We start from the raw sequence: 25,405 nt of genomic DNA, 5'->3' as shown, positions 1-25,405 counted from the left end.
ATTGATTTCTTCTAGAAATTTTCTAGTTTATTTGTGTAGAGGTGTTTATAGTATTCTCTGATGGTAGTTTGTATTTCTGTGGGATCGGTGGTGATATCCCCTTTATCATTTTTTTATTGCATCTATTTGATTCTTCTCTCTTTTCTTCTTTATTAATCTTGCTAGCAGTCTATCAATTTTGTTGATCTTTTCAAAAAACCACCTGCATTCATTGAATTTTTTTGAAAGGTTTTTTTGTGTCTCTATCTCCTTCATTTCTGCTCTGATCTTAGTTATTTCTTGCCTTGTGCTTGCTTGTGAATTTGTTTGCTCTTGCTTCTTTAGTTCTTTTAATTGCGATGTTAGGGTGTCGATTTTAGTTCTTTCTTGCTTTCTCTTGTGGGCATTTAGTGCTATAAATTTCCCTCTACACACTGCTTTAAATGTGTCCCAGAGATTCTGGTATGTTGTGTCTTTGTTCTCATTGGTTTCAAAGAACATCTTTATTTCTGCCTTAATTTTGTTATTTACCCAGTAGTCATTCAGGAGCAAGTTGTTCAGTTTTCATGTAGTTCTGCGGTTTTCAGTGAGTTTCTTAATCCTGAATTCTAATTTGATGGCACTGTGATCTGAGAGACAGTTTGTTGTGATTTCTGTTCTTTTACATTTGCTGAGGAGTGCTTTACTTCCAATTATGTGGTCAATTTTAGAATAAGTGTGATGTGGTGCTGAGAAGAATGTATATTCTGTTGATTTGGGGTGGAGAGTTCTGTAGATGTCTGTTAGGTCTGCTTGTTGCAGAGCTGAGTTCAGATCCTGGATATCCTTGTTAACCTCTGTCTCGTTGATCTGTCTAATATTGACAGCGAGGTGTTAAAGTCTCCCATTATTATTGTGTGGGAGTCTAGGTCTCTTTGTAGGTCTCTAAGGACTTGCTTTATGATTCTGGGTGCTCCTGTATTGGGTGCATATACATTTAGGATAGTTAGCTCTTCTTGTTGAACTGATCCCTTTAACATTATGTAATGACCTCTTTGTCTCTTTTCATCTTTGTTGGTTTAAAGTGTGTTTTATCAGAGACTAGGATTGCAACCCCTGGTGTTTTTTTGCTTTCCTTTTGCTTGGTAGATCTTCCTCCATCCCTTTATTTTGAGCCTATGTGCGTCTTTGCATGTGAGATGGGTCTCTTGAATACAGCACACTGATGGGTCTTGACTCTTTATCCAATTTGCCAGTCTGTGTCTTTTAATTGGGGCATTTAGCCCATTTATATTTAAGGTTAATATTGTTATGTGTGAATTTGATCCTGTCATTATGATGTTCGCTGGTTATTTTGCCCGTTAATTAATGCAGTTTCTTCATAGCATCAATGGTCTTTACAATTTGGCCTGTTTTTGCAGTGGCTAGTACCGGTTGTACCTTTCCATGTTTAGTGCTTCCTTCAGGAGCTCTTGTAAAGCAGGCCTGGTGGTGACAAAATCTCTCAGCATTTGCTCCTCTGTAAAGGATTTTATTTCTCTTTCAGTTTTGAAGCTTAGTTTGGCTGGATATGAAATTCTGGGTTGAAAATTGTTTTCTTTAAGAAAGTTGAATATTGGCCCCCACTCTCTTCTGGCTTGTAGGGTTTCTGTCGAGAGATCTGCTGTTAGTCTGATGGGCTTCCCTTTGTGGGTAACCCGACCTTTCTCTGTGGCTGCCCTTAACATTTTTTCCTTCATTTCAACCTTGGTGAATCTGACAATTATGTGTCTTGGAGTTGCTCTTCTTGAGGAGTATCTTTGTGGTGTTCTCTGTATTTCCTGAATTTTAATGTTGGCCTGCCTTGCTAGGTTTGGGAAGTTCTCCTGGATAATATCCTGAAGAGTGTTTTCCAACTTGGTTCCATTCTCCCCATCACTTTCAGGTACACCAGTCAAATGTAGATTTGGTCTTTTCACACAGTCCATATTTCTTGGAGGCTTTGTTCGTTTCTTTTTACTCTAACCTTGTCTTCTTGCTTTATTTTGTTCATTTGATCTTCAATCACTGATACCCTTTCTTCCGCTTGATCGAATCAGCTGTTGAAGCTTGTGCATGTGTCATGAAGTTCTCGTGCCATGGTTTTCAGCTCCATCTCTACACTGTTTATTCTAGTTAGCCGTTCATCATTCAAAAGGGTTGAAAAAACCTGTTTTCAAGGTTTTTAGCTTCCTTGCGATGGGTTCGAACATCCTCCTTTAGCTCGGAGAAGTTCGTTATTACCAACCTTCTGAAGCCTACATCTGTCAACTCGTCAAAGTTATTCTCCATCCAGCTTTGTTTTGTTGCTGGCGAGGAGCTGCAATCTTTTGGAGGAGAAGAGGTGCTCTGATTTTTAGAATTTTCAGCTTTTCTGCTCTGGTTTCTCCCCATCTTTGTGGTTTTATCTACCTTTGGTCTTTGATGTTGGTGACCTACAGGTTGAGTTTTGGTGTAGATGACCTTTTTGTTGATGTTGATGTTATTCCTTTCTGTTTGTTAGTTTTCCTTCTAACAGGTCCCTCAGCTGCAGATCTGTTGGAGTTCCACTCCAGACCCTGTTTGCCTGGGTATCACCAGCGGAGGCTGCAGAACAGTGAATATTGCAGAACAGCAAATATTGCTGCCTGATCCTTCCTCTGGAAGCTTCGTCCCAGAGGGGCAGCTGCCTATATGAGGTGTCTGTTGGCCCCTACTGGGAGGTGTCTCCCAGTTAGGCTACTCGGGGGTCAGGGACCCACTTGAGGATGCAGTCTGTCCGTTCTCAGAGCTCAAACGCCATGCTGGGAGAACCACTGCTCTCTTCAGAGCTGTCAGACAGGGACGTTTAAGTCTGCAGAAGTTGTCTGCTGCCTTTTGCTTAGCTATGCCCTGCCCCCAGAGGTGGAGTCTAGAGGCAGTAGGGCTTGTTGAGCTGTGGTGGGCTCCACCCAGTTCGAGCTTCCTGGCCACTTTGTTTACCTACTCAAGCCTCAGCAATGGCAGACCCCCCTCTCCGAGCCAGGCTCAGAAGTAACAGCTTTTTGATGCTCGTGGCTACTCTCAGGAATCCAGATTTCTGCTTGAGATAGATATGTCAGTCATTCAAGTGGAGACATCAGGAAGATACATGGATATAAGAACCCAGAGTTCAGATGGAGAGGTTGCAGTTAGAGACATAAGTTTGGGAGTCAGTTGTAAAGAATATCTTTAAAGCCTGGGACTAGTTGAGATCTGGGTTTTTTTTCTTTTCTTTTCTTTCTCTTTTTCTTTTCTTTTCTTTTCTTTTTTTTTTTTTTTTGAGATGGCATCTCTCTGTTGCCCAGGATGGAGTGCAGTGGTGCGATCTCGGCTCACTGCAACATCCACCTCCTGTGATCAGGCGATTCTCCTGCCTCAGCCTCCTGAGTAGCTGGGATTACAAGTGTCCACCACCATGCCCGGCTAATTTTTGTATTTTTAGTAGAGGCGGGATTTCACCATGTTGGTCAGGCTGGTCTCGAACTCCTGACCTCAGGTGATCACCCACCTCAGCCTTCCGAAGTGTTGGGATTACAGGTGTGAGCCACCATGCCCGGCCTAGTTGAGATCTTCTAAGGAGAGAGTGTATGGATTAAAAGAGGGCCAGCAATAGAACTCTGGGGTGTCTCAACATTCACAGAAGTAGCAGAGGAAAAGGAGCTAGTAAAAGATTTTGAGAAGTTATCACCAGTAAGGTAGGAAGAGAACCTAAAATATAAAGTGCTTTGGAAACCAGTTGAAGAAAGTGTTTCTAGAAGGAGACATAATCAACTATATCAGGTACAACTGACAGGTCAAGTAAGACATTGACAAGGATAAGAATATAGGATTTTGGAACATGGCAGTCACTAATGACTTCAATAGCAATTTTATTGAAGTAGTGTATTTTGAAAGTAAAATACCTATTTTTCATACTATGCATATGTATATGTTTTAACTATGTCATAATTTGTGCATATCTCCTGAATCTTCTTGAAGACTAAAGACAAGTTTAGAGTTTAGAGGAGCTTTAAAACTTTGTGAGATTTTCTTTTTCTGCCTTGATATTAATTAAGATGACCTGTAGAAATTTCCTAAGTTATTCTTGAATTTCCAAGAGTAGAAACTATATATTAATACTTCAACAAAGTAATGGCTTCTTACTTTCTTTCATGTACAAGTTTCCCTTAGTTCCACCTTAAATTACGTCAGCTGAGGCATCTAGCACTGCATGCTCCCTCAGAATGTAGTTGTTACTCTTTCTCCCGAGACCTGATAGTACTTCCCAGTGAAATGCCTTTAAAAAAAAAAAAAAATTAATTACTTTTGTATTTTATGTTCTTTAAATTGAGACTTGTTAGATTTTGTAATTCTTTGACTTTATAAGTAATTTACCCTATTGAGGTAGAAATTTGGGGCATAAGTACAGTTCATCTTATTGTTTGGAATTTTCTTCTAGTTGTCTGGATTTTACTTTATATTTGTAATTGGTTTTTGGAATGCATACTGTTTTAAATAACTATTGTATGTTTCAGACAGAGCTTGAGAATAAACTACAGCAGCAGTTAACACAGGCAGCCCAGGAACTTGCAGCAGAGAAAGAGAAAATATCAGTATTACAAAACAACTATGAAAAAAGTCAGGAAACTTTCAAACAGCTTCAATCTGATTTCTATGGGAGGGAATCTGAACTTCTAGCCACCAGGCAAGATCTTAAGGTATAGTAAACTATACTGTACCATAAAATCTCAGTAAGTTTTATAGACATTTATTAAATGATCTATTTGAATCCAAATGGGCAAGGAAATGTTAGTATTTGTGGCATAGTGTGCTGTTTTCTATTAAATTGTTATTTTGTATTAGCATGCTTTAAAAAATTGTTTAAAATGTGGGCATTTTAAAATGACATATTTATAATAGTAAGATAATTTGGATATATCTTAATTGTGACACTGTTAACTTATGTAAGTATTATGCTGTCTTTGTGTGTGAATAACTTTAAAGATAGGCTGCTGTTAAGTTTTAAATGTAAACCACTTGTGGAAAAATGCAAGCAATTTTACCATTGCTTGTCAGGCAATTCTGACATTAGTTATAATATTTGTCAAGTTCCCAATATTACTGGATTGCCTAATGATTAAAATTAGGAGATTATAGCTCAAAATAAACTTATCCTTAATTATATAACAATGTATAGAAATTTTGTCTTTGGTAATATTATTTGATTAGATAAAGTATCAAGTTTATTAAATTGAAGGATAATGGGAAAAGGGTAAACAATTTTTAGGTCACAGAAAGGTACCAGTTTTCTAAGGAAAATGGAATATTTGTGTTCTCTCACAGAGGATTCAGCCAGTTTTTTTTCTGTCTCTCTTTTTGTTAAGGGGAAATGCTTTATCTGTTTCTTTCCTATGTTTGGGATTTTGTTTATTTAAAGTGCATATTGCAAAATTCTGAGAATGAAAGAATATTAAAGTGTTTTATTTAGATAGGGAGCATATATTTTATCCATAGGCTGTTATAAGGAATTATGAAGGAGGTGGGACTTGATTAGGTCCTGAATTTGAATACACAGAGACTCCGGAGAAAGGTCATTTTATTCAGGGGCACATTTGAGAAAAGGTGCCATAGTGAGAATGAATAAAGCAAGCAGACAGTTAACATAATTGCCTTGCTGGCGTACTAGTTTATGTTTGGAATTAAGGTTTAAAAGGTTGGATCTAAATTGTGAAGTATCTTAGATGCCTAGCAAAGATGATTGGATTTTATATTTGAGGGGAAAAAGTGAAAAGTCTAAATAGAGGAGTAAAATGAAGAAAATAGTACTTTAGAAAACAACCTGGTAGTGGTTTGCAGACAGCTTGAATTGGACCTGGGATAGACTAGTGGTGGAGAGATGAGTTAAGAGGTTACTAACTTCCTTTCTCCATAAATTCTAATAGTCGAGGTATGAGTTGATTAGAACTGGGATGAACATTAAAGAGGATGAAATAGAGGAGATTAATGGGAGAGAGAGAAGAAACAAAAGGACCGAACCCATACCTGGCTGCAAGGATTTGACAAAGAGATAGGAAATTGGGTGAAAGAATTTTCATAGTGCCAGTAGAATATCTATGTATCTATCTGTTTATCTGGAGGTAAAAATTAGCAATAGTTGTTATTAAGAAAAAATACCACACAAGATTTAGGTAGTGTTAAATTATTATTATTTGACCTTACAACACTATTGAAAGTATTGAAAGTCAAGGAAGCTTTGTGGAGGAGTTTGGGCTTAGCCTAAGAACAGTGAGGAACCACTAAAGGGAGTTACTTACATTTGTATTTTAGGCAAATGACTCACTGCAGATTGAGGAATGAGAAACAGGGCTGAATCTGAAGACCAGAAGACTTTGCAGTAGTCTAAGTGCAAGACGATGGTGGTGTGGGCTGGTAATAGCAAGGATGGAGAAAAGTGGATGAATTTGAAGGATATTTAAATGATAGAAGAGATGAAACTTAATGATTGATTGGAAAAGTCTTATAGAAATCACACTCTTTCCATATGGATGTCATTTACCCAAAGCATAAGCTAGTAACAGGAACCAACATTAAATTAATCAATGTTAATTGATTTGATTGATATTCTTTCATTAAGCCAGCGATTTTTATTATACTTGAAAGCTATGTTGTGTACTAATAATTTCATACATGAAAGAATAACTCAAATGTAAATATGGGCAAAAAGAGAAAGCTGAGGGACAAGGCTGCCATAGAGTTTTACAACTGTTAAGGGACCTTGGATAGATCCTCTATTCCAAAGCTTGCTTTTGCCAAAGAGAGCAGGCCCAGTGCTTCCTTTTGCAGAGAAGACAGGCCTACTGCTGTACAATAACAGAACCATGGTTAAATCTTAGTTCTGATTCAAAGTCTGCCATTCTTTCATCATTTCACTATAATTTTTTAACAAAATAAAAGATTGGTAAATTTTATATAAAATGCTTTTAAAATGAGAAGTGTATGAACTACTTAAGAAGCTAATTAAAAAAAATAGTCAATTCCTAGGGAAGTTCAGATGATATTTATAGACTAGGATAAGAGATGGCTATCAGTTATTATTTTTCTTTTGCTTCAATGATGTTGGATGGTCTTGTGTATAAGAGAGAGAAGAGGAGAGATTCAGAGCCTTGTAACATGATACCTAACTACTTCAAGGCTATCTACCATGGGTTGACAGTGTAGAGCATGGGCTAACAGTGTATATACCTAGACACCAGTAGAATGGAAGGTAGCCTGGCCGGATCTATGCCTTTAGCCCCATCTGCTGGATTATTTATGAAGTACTTAAGTTTGTTGACTGGATATTTCAGATTGGCTATGCTGTACACCACTCTTTGTTGTCCAGGAAAGGTAGAGGTAGAATTTAACTGTAAAATTTACACCCTGAGTGAAGTGAAAATTCTAGGATAATAGATTTAGGATTAAATATAAATCTTCTTAGCCTAGTACTCTCTCTATATCATTTCATCAGAAATCAAGAAAAAACAACTAAAAATATGAAGGTTTTTTTTTTTTTTTTTTTTTTAAGAAAATATGGGAAAACTTGCTGAATAGACAAAAACAACAGCTACCATGGAACACTGCAGAAATCATTTGTTTACTGGGGTACTATAATGTGATTGGCGTAATCAGGGTCAAGGTTGGTATTTGATCCATTTAGGGATTTGCCTATTTCAAGGGGAGTAGATGGGTTAAAGATAGTCCCAACAAAACCATGGAATGGGAGAGAGGGTTCTCTGAGGGAAGAGATGCTGAGCAGAGGAAATAATATGCAATATTATTATAATCTGCAATAAGAAAGATGAAAAGAACATTTAAAATGCATGGCAGTATAAATGTTCATCTATGTCATTGAATGATGTAGATGAAAGTTCAGAGGCAGGGGAAAACATGTCTTGGCATGTTCAGAAAGGATTTCATGGAGCAGTCCAAATTTTGAGCTTGACTTTAAAAAATCAGTCACTGGGTTTTGTGAGTTTAACATTTTATAGGCTGTTATTTAAACCATGGGCTTTTTGGAAATCTTGTGGTTAGAGGTTAGGGTTGCTTTCCAGGCTCTAGCAAGCATTGGTATTTTTAAACATTAGATCAGGATCTCTATTAACTAATTATAGTTGCTGTAGACTGTTTGAACTGGACTTTGTCAACTTTTCTCCTTTTTTATGTGAAATCACTCTCACCCTTTGTGACATATAGGTCAGTTCCCACATGTGGTATAGAGCCTTCTGTAAACCCCACTCCACAGCATCTCACACTCACTGTTTTTCTGTGCATTTGGCACATAGCATATACTCTCCTGCCCTGTGTAGCTTCCATTTTACATGCCTGTTCTGCTTTTTGGGCGATGTACTCAACTCCCTTAAGTCAAAGACCAGCTTGTACCCTCCTGTTCTGTCTTAGCAGTGTTCTCAATTAATGTTTAGGTGCTGGATTAGTGAAGAACTAGCTGATGTTAATTCTTCCCTGAAAAAAGCCTCAAGGGGTTTAGTGTTCTACTGGCAGTCATTGAAAATTAAGATTTAATTTATATCAGAAAGACGTAACTGGGTTACTGGTAAGAAGTAAACTTTCTTTTTCAGGAAGCTTAAGAATCCTCATAAATAAGATCTTTATTTATTTATTTCATCTTTCTTTTTTTTTACTGAGTACTTGCTGTATACAAGCCTACTCAGCAAGGATCCTTTGCTAAATTACGTTTTCTGCCTCCTTTTCAAAGGAGCTGTATCTCCAGAATAAGAAAGATCAGCTTTTTCCAGATCTGATGGAAGAGATCAGTTGGATCTCTTACCCTGCTGATTCTTCGCAGTAGCAGCTGAGGGTGGCAAGGTTCCTACCATACCCATTATCTACCTGTTACCATATTTATCCCCAACTGAAGTGTCATGAGTGAAAAAGCTTCCCCTTTCTCCAACTTCTTCTTCTCAAAATACTTGGGCTTTAAAACAGTCAACAACTATGGACTATGTTAAATGACAATCACTACTTCTATGATATAGATGAGAAGAGGACAGTGTGCCTTCTCAGGATAGAGCCTCATTCTATGTTTGGCTGAATTTTCTCTTTTTGTTCACTTGATCAGGTTGTCAGCTGTGAAGTTGTTATTTTTATTCCATGACAAAATAATCCTTCCTATTTGTTTCAGGAAAAACTCTCTCAAATTGTGTTTTTCCCCTACTCTCACACCACAACAATCATCAACACAGAAGACTTCTGTGACCAAACATATGGGGATTTTCCCACACACACCAAGAAGCAGATACCAACTGTGTGTCTTCCAATTTAATTCTGACAGTATCTCCCTAGAGATAGTGTCAAATCCCACAGATTGGGGGCTCAATTCCCAAGACTGCTCCCTACAACTCCAAACACCAATCATTAATCCAGGCTTCCAGAACTTCTGACCAACTAGCTAGTTTCAAGTTGGGGTTTTCATGACACCCTCTTTGGGTTCAATTAGTTTGCTGAACAGCTCACAGAACTCAGGGAAAACTTACTTACATTTACTGATTTATTATAAAGGATATTACAGAGAATACAGATGAAGAGATGTGTTGGGTGATATGGGGGAAGGGGCACAGAGCTTCTATGCCCTCCCCGGGCATGCCACCCTCCAGGCTCCGTATGTTCAGCTATCTAGAAGTTCCCCAAACCCAGTTCTCTTGGATTTTTATGGAAGCATTCTTTCACCCAGGGTATGAGGCAGGACCCTTTCAGGGAAGAGTCTTAAGACTCACAATCAGAAAATGGGGTGGGGAAGAAGATTAGAGGCCTGCCTAGGGACCAGTGGAAGGAGGGCAGGAGACGAGATTCTGTTTCCTGAGGCCTAACATACCCAACATTGTAACAAAAAACTGTAACAAAGGATGTGGGAGTTGTGATTCAGGAACCCTGGACAAAAACCACTATATCATAACACCATACTATTTATTAATATTTTTAGCATATCAAGGGACATCATAGAACCTACCAAATGTATATGTATGTATAATGAAGCATTTAATTATATCTCTTTTAAAATTGTTTTCTTTCACACTGCCTTATGACTTTAACCATATATATGTTCTCTGAGTGTATCTGATATGGTCCCTACTTATTTGGTATTCTTTCATATCAACTAGCCAATATTGAAGATGTGATCAACATTCAGCAAATACTTTAAATATTTATCAGTAAATAGATTATTTTTGGAGGCTTTGGAATTGCTTCCATTTTACTAAATATTTTATATTATAAATGTTTTCTATAAGCAAGAGAGTTAATATTTTAGAATTCTTTCTCTTTTACCTGTCTTACTGAAGGGTATAATATGCTATCTTTTTATAGTTTATTGCTTTCTACAATGTTTATATTAACTACGTTTCTGTTGAATTTACTAAAAACATGGCATATAATAATTTGGGAAAATTGTTTTTGTAAGTCTGTAGAAGAGAAGCTTTCTCTAGCACAGGAGGACTTGATTTCAAACAGAAATCAAATTGGAAATCAAAATAAATTGATTCAAGAACTGAAGACTGCCAAGGCTACATTGGAGCAGGATTCAGCAAAGAAAGAACAGCAATTGCAGGAGCGATGTAAAGCACTACAAGACATTCAGAAAGAAAAGGTATTGCATGTTTCTGACCTAAATCTACAATCTTAGAGTTACAATTGTCTTAGAGATCATCCAGTCAAACCTCTTATTTAGTACAGGCATCATCCTTATTTTCAACAGCTCTCTCAGGGGGACCTCTAGTTTCTGACACTTTTGATCATTGGGATTTTAATGCTAGGAAGTACTTCTTAATGGCCTCCTTGTTATTTCTACCCTTTTTTCTTACTGCTCTTCTTTAGTTTTACAAACAAGTCAATTTTTCACACCATAGACCCTTGGTTATTGCAGAAAAGATAATATAGTTCCTCAACTATTTCTCATATAACGTATTATCCTTTAGATGTGTGAATGAGATAATAAAAGATCTAGAAATAATTCTTAAACATGTTAAGAATTCTTAAAATTAAGAACCAGATTGTCTAAGGAGTTTATTAAGTTTCAAAGTTGAAAGCATTGGTTTACTAATATATGACCAGTACATTTTAAAAATCACTTTAAATTCTATATGAAAGAAAAATTCAGATCCTAGGAAAGAGTTTATTTTTTGTTTTATAGTTGAAATCATATATTCCTGTTAGCTGACAGGATATTACTCTGCAGTGTATATTCCCTGAAATTCTTGGTAAATTCTAAATGGTTCAGTTCCTGAAATTTAATTTAAAAATGTTCTGTGGGTGGGTGATGGTGAAGCTGGAATGAAATTCATGATTTGTGCTTCAAGTTTAGAGAATTCTGACAGAACTCTTGTTCATAAGGCCGGGTTTGATGGCTCATGCCTGTTATCTCAGCACTCCCAGAGGCCAAGGAGGAGGGATTGCTTGAGCCCAGGAGTTCAAGATCAGCCTGGGCAACATAGTGAGACCTTGTCTCTATTAAAAAAAAAAAATTTAGCTGGGCATGGTGGTGCACGCCTGTAGTCCCACCTACTCGGGAGACCGAGGTGGGAGGATAGCTTGAGCCTGGGAGGTCAAGGCTGCAGTGAGTGAGCCATGATCATACCACTGCACTCCAGCCTGGGTGATAGAATGAGACCCTGTTTCAAAAAGAAAAACAACTGTTGTTTATAGGAGTTTAGTTGTGTGAGCTTTAGATCATACAGACTTGCTTTGGTTTTGGCTCTATCTCTGATAGATTATTTTATGTCTCTTAAACCTTTGTTTCTTCACCTAGAAAATGGAGATTTAGAAGTCTACATATACTAGAGATTAACTGAGATAATATCCTAACTAGATACCTTATATAAAGATAGTGATAGTAATAAAATAGGAGTTATAAGAGTAAGAATCGTAGTTTTGCAGTATCATTACTCTGACCAGGTACAATTTATCTCACAATATTAACTATAACTATTTAATCTTTACAATTATTTTATTATTGTTCACACTGTATAAATAAGGAAACAGCCAAGAACCAAGAGAGGGTAAGTAATTTGCCCAAGTTAGGTAGAAAGGGGTAGAGCCAGTGTCATCAATAGTAGCAGTCATTTTTATTACACCCATTTTCATTTAAGTATTTGCTTTAAAATAATTTTAAAATATATCATTTTTCTACAGTCACTGAAAGAAAAAGAACTGGTAAATGAGAAGTCTAAATTGGCAGAGATAGAAGAAATTAAATGTAGACAAGAAAAAGAAATCACTAAACTAAACGAAGAACTCAAGTCCCACAAACTAGAAAGCATAAAGGTATGTTAAGATAATCATTTCTCCTGCCTTCTGTGTTATATTGCTCTTTAAAGAAATATATATACCCATACATATTTATTTATTTATTGAGAACTTGCTATGTGCTAGGCAAATTGTTCTGTTGTTTCTGACAAATACTCTTGCCAGAGTGCTTTTGTATTGCATAATACCCGTACACATATTGAAATTGCTACATTTGTTTTCACATTACCCAATGAAGCAAAGTAACCCTAAGAGTTTGGATCTCATTGAAATGATAATCAAGAGATGTATTGATTTAGAAAATTATGCTCACAGGTAGTAAATTTCAAAATATGAAAGAGTTTAGAAGTAAGATTTAAAGGGATTGTTTATTCAATTATTTTTCTTCCTAAAGTCCTTTCATAATCTGTTATTTTTAACATTTTACCTGTTATAAGCATAGATAGGGTACACATTGAAGAAAACTAATTGTCTATTATTTGCTTTGTAAAATACTAATTTCTTAAAAAAAGGTTAGATTCTTTCTTGAGAGCACTCATAATGTCCTTTATGTCTGTAAGCATAGTTATCATTTTGGTTTATAATTAATTATCTCTTTATGTTCCTCTGTCCTCTAGAATGTGACTTCCTTAAATCAGGGAATGTGTATAATTCATCTTTATGTTATATCCCCAGAACGTAACTCAGTGTGTGATAACTAAATGATGACCAGTAAATGTTAAGTGAGGAAAGGGAAAATAGAGAGTACAGTTTGTTTTTTTTTCTCCACATAATCAAAATGTATACATTTTTGTCACCTGGATTTAAATGATTGTTGAGCAAGACATACTATAATCTTGTATCTTTTTAACCAATTCTTTAAAATACTGAACTTTAAGAATTTCATAAGTGGGTAAAACCTATATTTGATCTATTGTGATAAATTGCATAAATTTTAGCCAAATTTTGAAATATTTACTATGAAGGATGATTTATTTTTGGCCCTACTTTTTCAACAGGAGATAACAAATCTTAAAGATGCTAAACAGCTTCTAATTCAGCAGAAATTAGAACTTCAAGGAAAAGCGGACTCCCTGAAGGCAGCTGTTGAACAGGAGAAGAGAAATCAGCAGATACTAAAAGACCAGGTGAAAAAGGAAGAAGAGGAGCTGAAGAAAGAATTTATTGAGAAAGAAGCTAAGTTGGTCAGTGAGTTAATCGGGGGAAGTGTGTTTTGCAGTAGAGCTTTAAATCAATCCAGTGAGAGGACTGTTCTACTTATAAGATCTGATTGAAATGCTTTCCTAACATTTTAGTTTTTGATTAAGGAAGGAGATCTGATTTATTTACATAGCTGACATGTGGTTGGAAATATTTTACCCTGTAACCATATTTCTGTTTTTATAAGTGAACATTGAAATGAAATAAAATTAAAAAATTTTTTTTGTTTTTTAAGTGTCAGAAGTTAAACAACCCCACAACTACGTAGATCTGGTAAATGGTGTGAATGCTAGTCATGTTAAACCCATTTGTTGGGTCAAAACGAATGTTGATAAGGGGGAGCGGAAACTTGAGTTTGAAATTATGATGAACAAAGTCTGCTTTTCCTTTCCTAAGTTGCACATGCCAAATGGGAAGCATCTGGCTTTCCTCTGTTGAATTAAGTCCAAATATGCCCAGATAACTTGGCCATTGAATATTTTAGTTGAAGAGTTTCAATTTTAACTTCAAACAGTCATTTGAAGGTTTCATAATGGTTTTTGGCAGACTGATAGAGAAAAGAAAGCATATGGAATTGGGACGAATAAGGAAATTTCAGCTTTGTCTCTAGGGCACCTTGCTATCCCTAACCATATGTGTCTTTCCTGCTCTGGTGGAGAAGAAGAAAGATCTCACATTGTGTCACTTTAGCTCACCATCATGATGGTCACTATCCATCATTTCAGCATTTTGACCTTTGAGCCAATTCATATTACATAGATGCTTGTGGAATCAGTTTTATTAATGTGTAATGAAATATGTTCTCCTGCCTCCATTCCCGAAGAAGCAATAGTATTTATATTGCCAGTATTTTAAATGTAATAAATCACTTACATTTATTTTGCACTACTTTTGTAATAGATTTCCCCCCAACTTTTCCTTTTTTTCAGCATTCCGAAATAAAAGAAAAGGAAGTAGGAATGAAGAAGCATGAAGAAAATGAGGCTAAACTTACCATGCAGATTACAGCATTAAATGAAAACTTAGGCACTGTGAAGAAGGAGTGGCAATCTAGTCAACGGAGAGTTAGTGAGCTTGAGAAACAAACGGATGACTTACGGGGTGAAATTGCAGTATTAGAAGCAACGGTTCAGAATAATCAAGATGAAAGGAGAGCACTACTGGAAAGGTGATTGATATCTAGTAAAATTAGTTTATTTCCATTGTAAGTGATAAAAAGATTGTCATATTCCATAGTTTTTAAAAATAGAAGAATCTTGAGAAAAGTGCATAAGCCTCTATAGGTATTTAAGTAGCCATTTAAAAATTAACCTGTAAAACAATCAGATAGTCAAAATTAATGTATCATATATTTTAAATTACTAAAGTAGTCCATTATCTATACCCTAGAAGGGTCTTTAAATGATTTTCTAAAAAATTAATTACCTCTTTGCAATCTATTCCAGATGTCTTAAAGGAGAAGGTGAAATAGAAAAGCTTCAAACCAAAGTATTAGAATTGCAAAGAAAGCTGGATAATACAACTGCAGCAGTGCAGGAGCTGGGCAGAGAAAACCAATCACTTCAGGTCAGTCACCTATGGATATGAAGCAGTTTTTTAGTCTAGAATTGGCTTATTAGTGAAAAGCATATTTTTACCTTTTAAAAAATCTCATGTTTTATAAATACTTTCAAATAGCTACTCTCTGTTTAGCAGTATTGTAGGTTTTGTGGATAATTAAATATAAAAGTAAAGAACTTGTTTCAGAGACCTCAGAGATTCATTAGAAAGCCATGTCATTCATTAATTGTTAGTATACGGAAAGAACTACAAAATTCAAGAATACCAAAGAATATATGAGTCAGTATGTGTTAAAGAAGCGATCTGAGTATATTCTCAGAGTCACCAGGGAAGATTCATCATTATGTTTAGAATGGATTGGAAATCAGCAAAGGTTAGCAAGATATTTCAGGAATAAAATTCAATTAATTTTATTTTGTCATTCAGATTTATGAGTATAGCTACTTTTGACAATAGAAGCTGACCAGTGTATTTCTGATTTTTAAAATTTTATTTCATGGGTCATATAGTCAAAATTTTATAGAACTCTGGCAGCAAGTTAGAAATAATCTAGCATTCTTTAAAATGTTGAATACTATAATATATCGATACTTTTTTAAAAAACAGATCAAACATACACAAGCGTTGAATAGAAAGTGGGCCGAAGACAATGAAGTACAAAACTGTATGGCCTGTGGGAAAGGCTTTTCAGTAACAGTGAGACGGGTAAATAATTTTGTTCATGTAACTATGTTTCTGGATTTCATTTGTCACTGATAATTAATGTTTTAACCATCAAAATAGTCCTTCATTTGACAGAATAATTTTCTGTTTATCAGTAAACTTTAACAACAACATAGAATCACTTCATGCAGTCTAGCTTCTGGTTAGCATATGTGTTTGAATTTTACTTTTAAATTCAGTCCTTGTCTTCCAACTTAGTTACTGTCTGGGACAATCATTTTCTGAATCAGTGCACCAATATTAAACTCATGTTTTAGTAATCATTGTGTTCTTTAAAGGAAGAAAAAGCAGAGGTATTTTAAAAATATATTCTAAATACTACCATTGTGTTAATGACTTAAGTTTATATTTCTTTTGGAGACATTAGTGCCTGAAACATTTGGCAAATAGGAATAGTTTTTCATTTGATAGAGATACTTTATAAAAACTTTTTAAATGCCTCCTCTGGTTCTTTTGAGAGTTCCATAATAAATTCTACGTAAAATGTTTAGCATAGTGTTTGATAAATAGGAAGCATTCAATTTAATTATAACAAAGAGATTAAGTTAACATATTGAAACATATCATTAAATAATATACCAATGACTTGAAAGCTAATGTACCTTCACAGTGTAGTTGGTGGTATTCATGTAGTTTCATAATACTTTTGGTATAGTTTTTATTCTTGAAATTGTTTAATTTTTGTCATTTACAGCATCACTGCCGACAGTGTGGAAATATCTTCTGTGCTGAATGTTCAGCCAAAAATGCCTTAACTCCTTCCTCCAAGAAGCCTGTTCGTGTCTGTGATGCATGTTTCAATGACTTGCAAGGATAATGGGTTATCACAACTTCAGAGTAATATTACACTAACATTAGATTTTTAATAAATGTACTTAATAGAGGTCTTGGACTACTATTTGGTTTGGACACTGGTTGCAATACTAGACCAAATAGGAATTAGTATATTTTGGAATGTTATGGATATCAAGTAAAACTCTTCTATTTTTGTGAGACTTGGGCTTATCATCTTTCATTACTTTTTTCCCATTTAGCCCCTGGAATAGCTTTCATGCCAAGTTTAGAATTAGCCAATGAAATGTAAATAAACTTTGGACAGAAAATAGCAATGTATTTTTTTAATATAATTTCATTATTCACAAATGAAGAATGCAATTCCATAGCTTACTTCTTTCTCCTAAATTTAATGTACAAAAATGTACATGGGTGATATTATCACTTGTTGCTGTTTTTGTTGCACAATAGCACATTAATTATATTAAATATTCTCTTTGTGAAGTTATGCACAGAACTGTAACACTTTCCTCTGCCTTTTTCTCTTATATGTGGGTTCATGGTTCAGTTGCATTGTTATGTTATGAATTTACTACTTGGGTGTTCTAAATACAGTTTATCTTAAAATATGTAGTAATATGAATTCAAAAATGGTTTTTGTTTTAACAATATTAATTAAATTTTCTTGGGTGGATTTTATAAAAACCTCTGTAAAATCAATTTGCTTACTTATAGTTATCTGGGGTTGTATTGGAAAGAATAGGGTTAATTTTTCTTTTTGTCTTTTTCTGTCTCTTTCTTAAACTCCCACGTATTGTCCATTTAGAATCTTAGAAAGCTTCTTACCCTCGCTGTCAGTTGGAGGATGAATAATAAACATTGTATAATGTTCTTATTCTCGGTTTCTTGTAAGTGGGAAGTCTTTTGAGATCAGCCTTCATATCATACCCTTATTTTGTCTCTCTAGCATCTTCAGGAACCTGAGTTTGCTTTTTACATAGATCTGATTTTTTCCTTTATTTGGTTTAACACTTTCAAGCATAGATCAGCTTCATGTATTTGTTTTATAATTTTGCATCTTAAAGCTAGTAACTAATATTGCTGTGGTCTTATTGGTGAAAACAAAATATAAAATGATAAGAAGACATTGGGAAGAATTTTTAAAAGTTGTAAAATTGACTTAAAGTTAAAATGGTTCTGAATTTGGTGTTCCATGTCAACTGTTCCCAGTTTTAATTTTAACTTTGCAAAAATAATGTTGTGAAATTCCCTTTAAGTAACTAACACCTAGAAATAGAGTATCACCAAAAACAAATGCATTTAGGAATCCCAGTTACAATAAAAACTGAAACAGCATGGCTAAGCATCTTAAGGATAACTAAGAAATTAGCTTATTTGTATGCTGAACAATGGAATCGAACTTTAATTTAGCATAGTCTTATTAATTTGGAAAATTGTAAAACATCTCAAGAGAGAAGTTATTAATATTGGTTTATTAATCTTTCTAGAGAAGAAGTGTAGTTATACATTCATTCAGTGCAATCATTTTATAACAGTAGTTAATATTTCATTTATAATAAATAGTTTTTAATATACATTTATTTGCTTTCAAATATTCTGAAATGAAATTATATTCATGCTATACCTACAGTGTATGTAAACTAAAGAGATCACTACATATTTGTTTAATTATTTAAAAAAAAATTTAAGTAAACCCTGTTGTCATTAGCTATTAAGAACATTGATTAAGTCCCTGGACTTGGATAAACATATATCCTTGAACATATATAATGAAGAAATACAGTGGCTCTTTATTAAAAATAATAGTTGGATAATATAAACTGAATTATTTATGCATTTTTATATACTTATAAATCCTTCCAAATAGTTTTAATTCTATCCTTTTACATATAAATAACTTAATAAGTGTGCTGGAAAAACACAGATGTTCACAGCACCACTGTTTTTTTTTTTTTTTTTGAGATAATAAATTCCATGAGAAATCTGGGTTTGAATATTTGTTTACTTTGTCTCCTAATTGAACACCCTCCAGGCCTTCTGTCTGTCTCCCCTTTACCCCCAAAATATTCACAAAAAAATTTTAAGACAACAAGTAACCATATATAGGTGTTTGAATGATTTTCTCATTTTTATCTAATTTCATTTCATAAATCCCGAGTAATTTACCTACCATAGGCCACTATACTGATAATATAAATGAAACCGAACATTTTTTGCTACTAACTCTCCCCAATTTAATGTGTTTTGGAAATAAAAATTTAAAATTTTTTCCTTTTAATTAAAAAGTCATCTTTGAAGTCCTTATTGGCTGTACATTTTACATGTTTGCTGGTACTATTATTTTGTCAGTGAGTTAAAGCTGGCATGTACAGCTCTTGGCTTTAATGAAAAGCACATTGACATAATGTTAGTAAATTCCAAACCCCGGCACAGAATGTGAGTTAAAATTAAGTCTTGCTGGGTTAGTGTACAATAAACTATACCTACAGACTTTTTTTTTAATAGAAAGAAGACAAAGCTGCTGGTATAGGATTTGTTCCTTTGAAGAAAAAATGAGGGAAACAAACACAAAAACCTCAATGCAGTGTATAAATAACATTTTGTTCAACTACCTCTTAATGTGGAATTATCTACTTTAATAGTTTCCTGACAGTAATGTTAAATAGTAACTGCCAAATTTGTTATTTTCCCATCTCTCTTAAAAAGTCTTTATGATTATTTTATATAGTTTTGAGAACTTTAAAGCCACTTTTTTTTAACCTTACATTTGCATAAAAATGTTTAGCTTTTAAGTAGAGAGCAAATTATGATCATATATTTTGATATTCATGACCTGTTTGACTATAGGAGTTTTTTTAAAAAAATGCACTTTGGCTATAAAACCATGGATGATTTGATCCATAAGATTTAAATGTGCCACCATTATAGTATTCCTAGACATGAGCTTGATGAATGGTATTCTGTAATTATAACGTGCCACACATTATTGTGTCTTAATTGCCCTTAGCCTGAATTTTAATGATCAATTTGTTATTGTTGCAGATGTGAATATTGTGCATAAACTTACTAAATTTATGTAAAATTGTATAAAATAGAATTAGAAGTCACTAAGTTCTTTCTGTGTAGAAGTAATAAATTTATTGTAACACAATGCAGTTGTGTATATGACATTCTGTAATTCCTTGAACTGGATCATATATTCATAAGTTCTGTAGATACTTTTGCATGAACATTTTCTCATTTAGTTTTTGGGTTCATTATTTGTATTGTGTTTACTACTTGTGATCATGTAGTTGTGCCTTATTTTGTGAGAAAGGTTAGCTCAGTAAATACTGCAATTTCTAAACTCAGTGATTGGAAGGTTATTAATTATAAATGTAACTGATAAAGTACGTGACAGCATTTAAATCTGTATAAAGAACAATGGAAGGATCCTTATTGAATTGTTGCTTTTTTTTAATATGTTTAAATATTAAAAACATTTCTTTCTAAACTAGTTGTATTCTGACTATAAATTGTTTTGTCTAACAAAAGAGAGAACACTGTATTAACCATTTTGCATTAATTTATTTACAGAATATTAGGACTTTGCACTTGGATATAGACAGTGGTGTTTTAATGTTGTTCAATTTCGAATAGTAATTAAATTCCTGATCTCAAGAGAAATTATTAATGCCATTTTGCCTTAGACATTCCATTTAATATTGTAGAGAATTAACAAAACTAAAAACAAATATAAAAAATATGTAATTAACCCCTTATTTCATTGTGTGTCTGCATTTAATACCCAGATGACCATTTAAAGATACTTAAAACATTATTTATTTATTTATTTATTTATTTATTTTTCTCCCTCCCCTCCCCAAAGATACTTTTTGGAAGGCCCAATGTGCCATTGTTTTTTGCTATTTTTTCTTCCTGGGAGCCACGGTTCTAGAATGGTTTTTGTTCTGACCCCCGTGATCCCTTCATTCGAATGTGCTTCATTCTAAACCCTCCAAAGAGTTTAATGTGCATATCCTCAAGCATCTAATATATTGTATATTAGACATGTTACTTTGTGAGCTTTATAGAATTCGTTTATGTGCAGCATATTCTTGAGCTGTTTAATATATTTTGTTAGTTTAGTCAGTCTGTCTCTCCCTTTAATGAGATTCAGAGGGAGAAAACTACCTTTATACATGTAAGTCTGTGCTTGCTGGATTCATGGGACTAAAGGAATTTGAGAGGCCACCTCATCCTAGTCCACTGCTCACCTCCGAGGTTAGTTTATATCTAAACATTTGCAAGATGATTGTTAATGTAAAAATTTTTTTTAACCAGAAATTTCTTTATAAAATCTTCTCTTGCATAATCTATATTGTATTCTCCTGGACATAACTGCTTTCAGTCCCATCCAGATGCCATCTCTAGGAATTCACTTGAAGCTTGAAGTCTATTCTCCCCTTTGCCTCCCCCCCACCTCATTTATTCTTAGCTATTAACAATAGTTACTGTCCTCCAGATTTTCCTTTTTTTCTTCTATTAAATTTCTGACATTATTATAAAGAGATTATTAGTCTCCATTCTAATAGTGCTTGCCTTGTACAAAAGCCTTTCTGCTGCACTTGTCTTTACTGCTTTGTTTGCATAGTGAAATTTCACCTTCCTCAAGGAATTACTGGGCACATGACTTGCCCAAACATTATCCTCTCTACCCCATTCTTCAGCTTAACAAAATCAGCTAAGGCTTCAGTTGTCTTGCAGCCAAATTTGATAAATTTACTACTTTCACTTTGCAAATTGCAAAAGGTACGATTCTGAAATGGAAGTTTGTGGACTTCCCTTTGATGCAATAATCTGACCCTAAGAACTAGTTCCTTGAATGTAGTTAATAGTATATATCCTGCCATGATAATATAATAATTATTCAAACTGCCTTTCATGATAAAAATTCTGAAGAAATTTGAAGTCCTGCCAAATAAAATTAAGTGACTGTACTGTGCTAACACACACACACACACCAATCAAAACCAGAAAGTATTTTTATGGCAAACACCATCATTCTTCAAAAAATAAAGTTAAGAGACAGATACCTTACTATGTCTATGAAAATCTGTACACTTCACAACAGGCCAAGAAAAGCCATGCAAAAGTGTTAACTGGTGAAAGCCAGATTTTTTTTCTTCCTATCTTAAAGTAATGGAATTTAGTCTTTGGGATTTTCTACTTCCACGTTAGAGTACTATATACCTGAGATGAGTTTGAGAATAGGAATTTTAAAACTGCTACTTAAATGTAGTCCCTATTTATTGCTTTGTATATTAAAAGAACAATCAAGCTTTGTATCTAAAGATTTATCATTATGTTTGAGGTAGGACTATAAAGCGGTTAAGACTGATTGACAGGCCATGAAGGAAAATTGGTTTCATTATTTTATGGATACAGAGTAAGATGCTGGAGTTCATATTGGACATAAGCAGTGGACATTGTTTTCCTTCTGATACTCCATTTATCTGATCATTCACCCTTTACAAATTAGCACCTTTCTTCACTCACACCTCTTACAAACCTGACGGAAGCATTAGAAGGTAATCCGGATGTCAGTATATATTTGTCAAGAAATTCCTCAGAGTTCAAATTTGTTGCAGTCATTATTCCTCTATACTGAGGATTTTCCTAGCTCAAAATTTCAAATTCTGAAACTTCTTTAAAATGCAAATTTCCTTCTAGCTTATCACTAGCTAAGTGTTACAAAAGTTTGAATGAAATTATACCTTAAACCATAATCTTCTAAAAAGACATGCCACTTGTTTTAGGTCCCTAAATTTCAGAGGATTCTGCGGGCAATGTGAATAAAGATATTTTCTTGGTTTCCTGACTCTTGGTAAAGCAAGAAATTGCAGTTGTTATTTGTGCCATCCATGTTTTCTGTTGAAAAAAAGAAAAAAATACATAAATAGAGATTAGAATGTTAAGCTGACAATTTCTCACATATTTGGGCTAATATTTTCTGCTATATTTATTGACCAGCTCTTTAAAACTGAAGACTAATGAAACATTTGCATATGTTTCCCATTTTCTTTCTTACATCTAATATAAATACTTCTAATCTTACAGGAAAATGCAGATGGGCTAAATGAGTATGGTATGCATGTTGGATAACAGTTATGAGTAATCAAGAAACAATAGTCAATGATAACTCATTAGAAAAATGAGCACTGAGAATATATGTAGTTTGAAAGTGGCATTGCTGGAATTTCTATTGTCTGTGGAAACAAGTTCTTAACCTGTAGTATAACTTGAAAGAGACTGAGGGCAGTGACCCAGGAAATTGAATATTGCATTTGTTGTCTGGCCACATTGTAGCTATGATGAAAGCCTACCAGGGGAAATACAAAAATAGAAACTTCTAAGACAGAGAAACCAGAGTCAGGCAGCTGCTCTTTCAACTCCATAGCTGTAAAAACAATGGCAGTTTTTCAAAGGTTGACAAGCTGACTTGACAGGGATCATTATTGCGCCAGGCCCTCCTTAAGCTAATATCCTATTATATGCACTTTGGAAACTGATTGGAGCATCTTAAAGGTTCATCATGCAATCCAAATCAATTCTTCCCCCATTTCCTACAGAAACTGTAGAACGCAGGCAGTTCTTGAGCTTCTGCAGGAGAACTCTGCAAGCGTGAGGAAATTGCTCCTCAACCCCGCAAGTGTGAGGAAATTGTCAATACTGAGGCTTTTGAGCATTATATGGACTAGATGTACCCCTCCCCTCCTCCCAAATCTGCCCTTCCTAAGTGGGTGAGAGAAAAACACAAAACTTTCCATTCACTGTTACTTAAGACGCTTGGGGGGAGCTTATGTAAACTCTGAAGAATCAAAGACCTACAAAATTAAAATACATACTTTGATGTTTTCCGTTTGGGCTTGTAATAAGAATGCTGCTATACACTGTCGATATCTGTTTTCGTGTTGTATAAGAAAAGCATTTCTCAGCCCAAAGACTAGAAAAAGATATTACAAAGACAAAAAGCCAAATCATTTCATATGAAATCCAAACAATTTCTTAGTACAAGAATCTGGGGTTTGTTTTCTATTTGGCTTGTTTCTGTTTTAACGAGGGTGGGAGGTTTATCTAGCTTATAATTTTTTTTTAAATTTTATTTCAATGCCAAGACCCCACTGCTATGTCCAAATAAAGCCTACCCTAATATAAAAACCCTTTCTTCCTTAGCTAATGACTTCTGATACTTGATGAAATGCAACTAAGGCTTAGGTAATGGGGCCCCTGCTCGTAGAACAAGCTAAAGATATGAGGTCGATTTTTTTGTGTATGAAAATATAGATAATAAAAATATACAAAACAATATAATATTTTCTTCTTTGTTCTTCACCACTCCTTTAAAAAATTTTATTTTTGTGTTTAAAGGGAAGTCACATCCAACCAAGGTTTATAAACAAATTAAGATGTGGCAAAAATACAAAACCACCTGAATACTTCAGGCCAAGAAAAGCCAAAAACCACTCAAAATCCAGCATCCACCAAACTGGGTGAAATGTAAAACAAAACAAAAAGAGACATTGGCATGGTTTCTGTGTTTGCAAAAGAAAGCCTGTTCTGTCATTTCCTAGCTGGCCTCAAAGAAAAGATAGTGGGAGAGCAGACTTCTTTTTCTAATATAGCAGGAGCGCTTAAAATGAAAGTCTCTTCTTTGAATTATTAATACAACACAGTTCTGAAGCTTACACATTCTTTTTTCTTTTTCTTTTTTTTTTTTTCTTGAGACGAAGTCTCTCACTGTCGCCCGGGCTGGAGTGCAGTGGCGGGATCTCGGCTCACTGTACCTCTGCCTCCCAGGTTCACATGGTTCTCCTGCTTCAGCCTCCTGAGTAGCTGGGATTACAGGCGCTCGCCACCACGCCCGGCTAATTTTTTTGTGTTTTTAGTAGAGACGGGGGTTTCACTTTGTTGGCCAGGCTGGTCTCGAACTCCTAACCTCGTGATCCACCCAACCTCGGCGTCCCAAAGTGCTAGGATTATAGGCATGAGCCACCGCGCCCGCCCTATACATTCTTTCTATAGTCAGTGTTTAGAAACAAACAAAAACAGGCCAGGGCTGTCTCCTGCCCACATCAAGTACTTCAGGAAAGAGAAAAAGTGAGCAAGTGACATATTCTTGCTGATCATTAAGCTGATGCTTGTCTGCTGTCACTATTTGTATTTGTTGAAGTTAGTTTAACTCAGGCTTATCTGAGGGGCAGTTGGGCTTCTTTCAGAATCCTGGTGAATACAATACTTATTTTCTTAACTGCAAGAACTACCCCAGTATCACAGATTATACTCATATCAATCTAAACATCATAATTCCTAAATTCTACTACAAAAAATAAAGTCTGTTAATGAGAGGCCATAAAATTCTGTCCAGCTTCTCTGCAGCGAGAGGACTTAAACCTATTAAAATGACTTTCTGGGGGAAAAAAAAAAAGCTGGCTGTGTTTTACTCTCTAATTCTTTGCCTTATAAATTCCCTGTAGCAAGTGAGGCTTTAAAGATCAGGTCATTGTTCTTGGCTGGTTTTTGGAATTCATTTTCCTCAAAAACTATAATTGTACTTCCAGGTTATTCCAGGCATCCTTGCTTCATTTGGTTTGTAGTATGGGTACAAGGGACTTTATAAATAAAAGGATCTACTAAGCTAGGCCTGTAAAATACAATTTGGAGAGAGTATAATATATAGGCAAGAATAGCTCTTTTTTTACTGACATTCTAATACAATAATTGACACAATTTTAAAAGCATTTTCTATGCATTGGGCACCATACCATGTTTTTTCTCTATATAGCAACCCTATGAGATAGGTCAGCTAATTCCTACTTGTAAATGAGGAAACATATCA

At 34.7% G+C, this 25,405-nt stretch overlaps 2 protein-coding genes across 6 annotated transcripts in view; one reads left to right on the top strand and one right to left on the bottom strand.

Moving 5' to 3' along the window:
• EEA1 (early endosome antigen 1) overlaps positions 1-20,023 on the top strand; it is a 156,819-nt gene extending 136,796 nt beyond the window's left edge. For 4 of the 5 annotated variants that reach the window (XM_522610.9, XM_016923974.4, XM_063785991.1 and 1 more), the window contains 8 exons: positions 4,491-4,673; positions 10,409-10,594; positions 12,136-12,267; positions 13,248-13,433; positions 14,379-14,617; positions 14,895-15,015; positions 15,616-15,714; positions 16,427-20,023. In XM_522610.9, the coding sequence (XP_522610.3) occupies positions 4,491-4,673; positions 10,409-10,594; positions 12,136-12,267; positions 13,248-13,433; positions 14,379-14,617; positions 14,895-15,015; positions 15,616-15,714; positions 16,427-16,549 (1,269 nt within the window). In that variant the 3' untranslated portion in view covers positions 16,550-20,023. The remainder of the gene's footprint in view (positions 1-4,490; positions 4,674-10,408; positions 10,595-12,135; positions 12,268-13,247; positions 13,434-14,378; positions 14,618-14,894; positions 15,016-15,615; positions 15,715-16,426) is intronic. The other variant, XM_016923975.4, reaches the window with a different exon arrangement.
• PLEKHG7 (pleckstrin homology and RhoGEF domain containing G7) overlaps positions 20,019-25,405 on the bottom strand; it is a 69,002-nt gene continuing 63,615 nt past the window's right edge. Inside the window, exons 16-17 of the mRNA XM_054664599.2 lie at positions 23,415-23,512; positions 20,019-22,437 (exon numbers count right to left, since the gene is read on the bottom strand). Coding sequence (XP_054520574.2) covers positions 22,330-22,437; positions 23,415-23,512 — 206 coding nt within the window. The 3' untranslated portion in view covers positions 20,019-22,329. The remainder of the gene's footprint in view (positions 22,438-23,414; positions 23,513-25,405) is intronic.

This window comes from Pan troglodytes, chromosome 10 (assembly GCF_028858775.2).
Source record: "Pan troglodytes isolate AG18354 chromosome 10, NHGRI_mPanTro3-v2.0_pri, whole genome shotgun sequence".
NCBI lineage: Eukaryota > Metazoa > Chordata > Mammalia > Primates > Hominidae > Pan > Pan troglodytes.
This window is presented reverse-complemented; position numbering and strand designations above follow the sequence as displayed.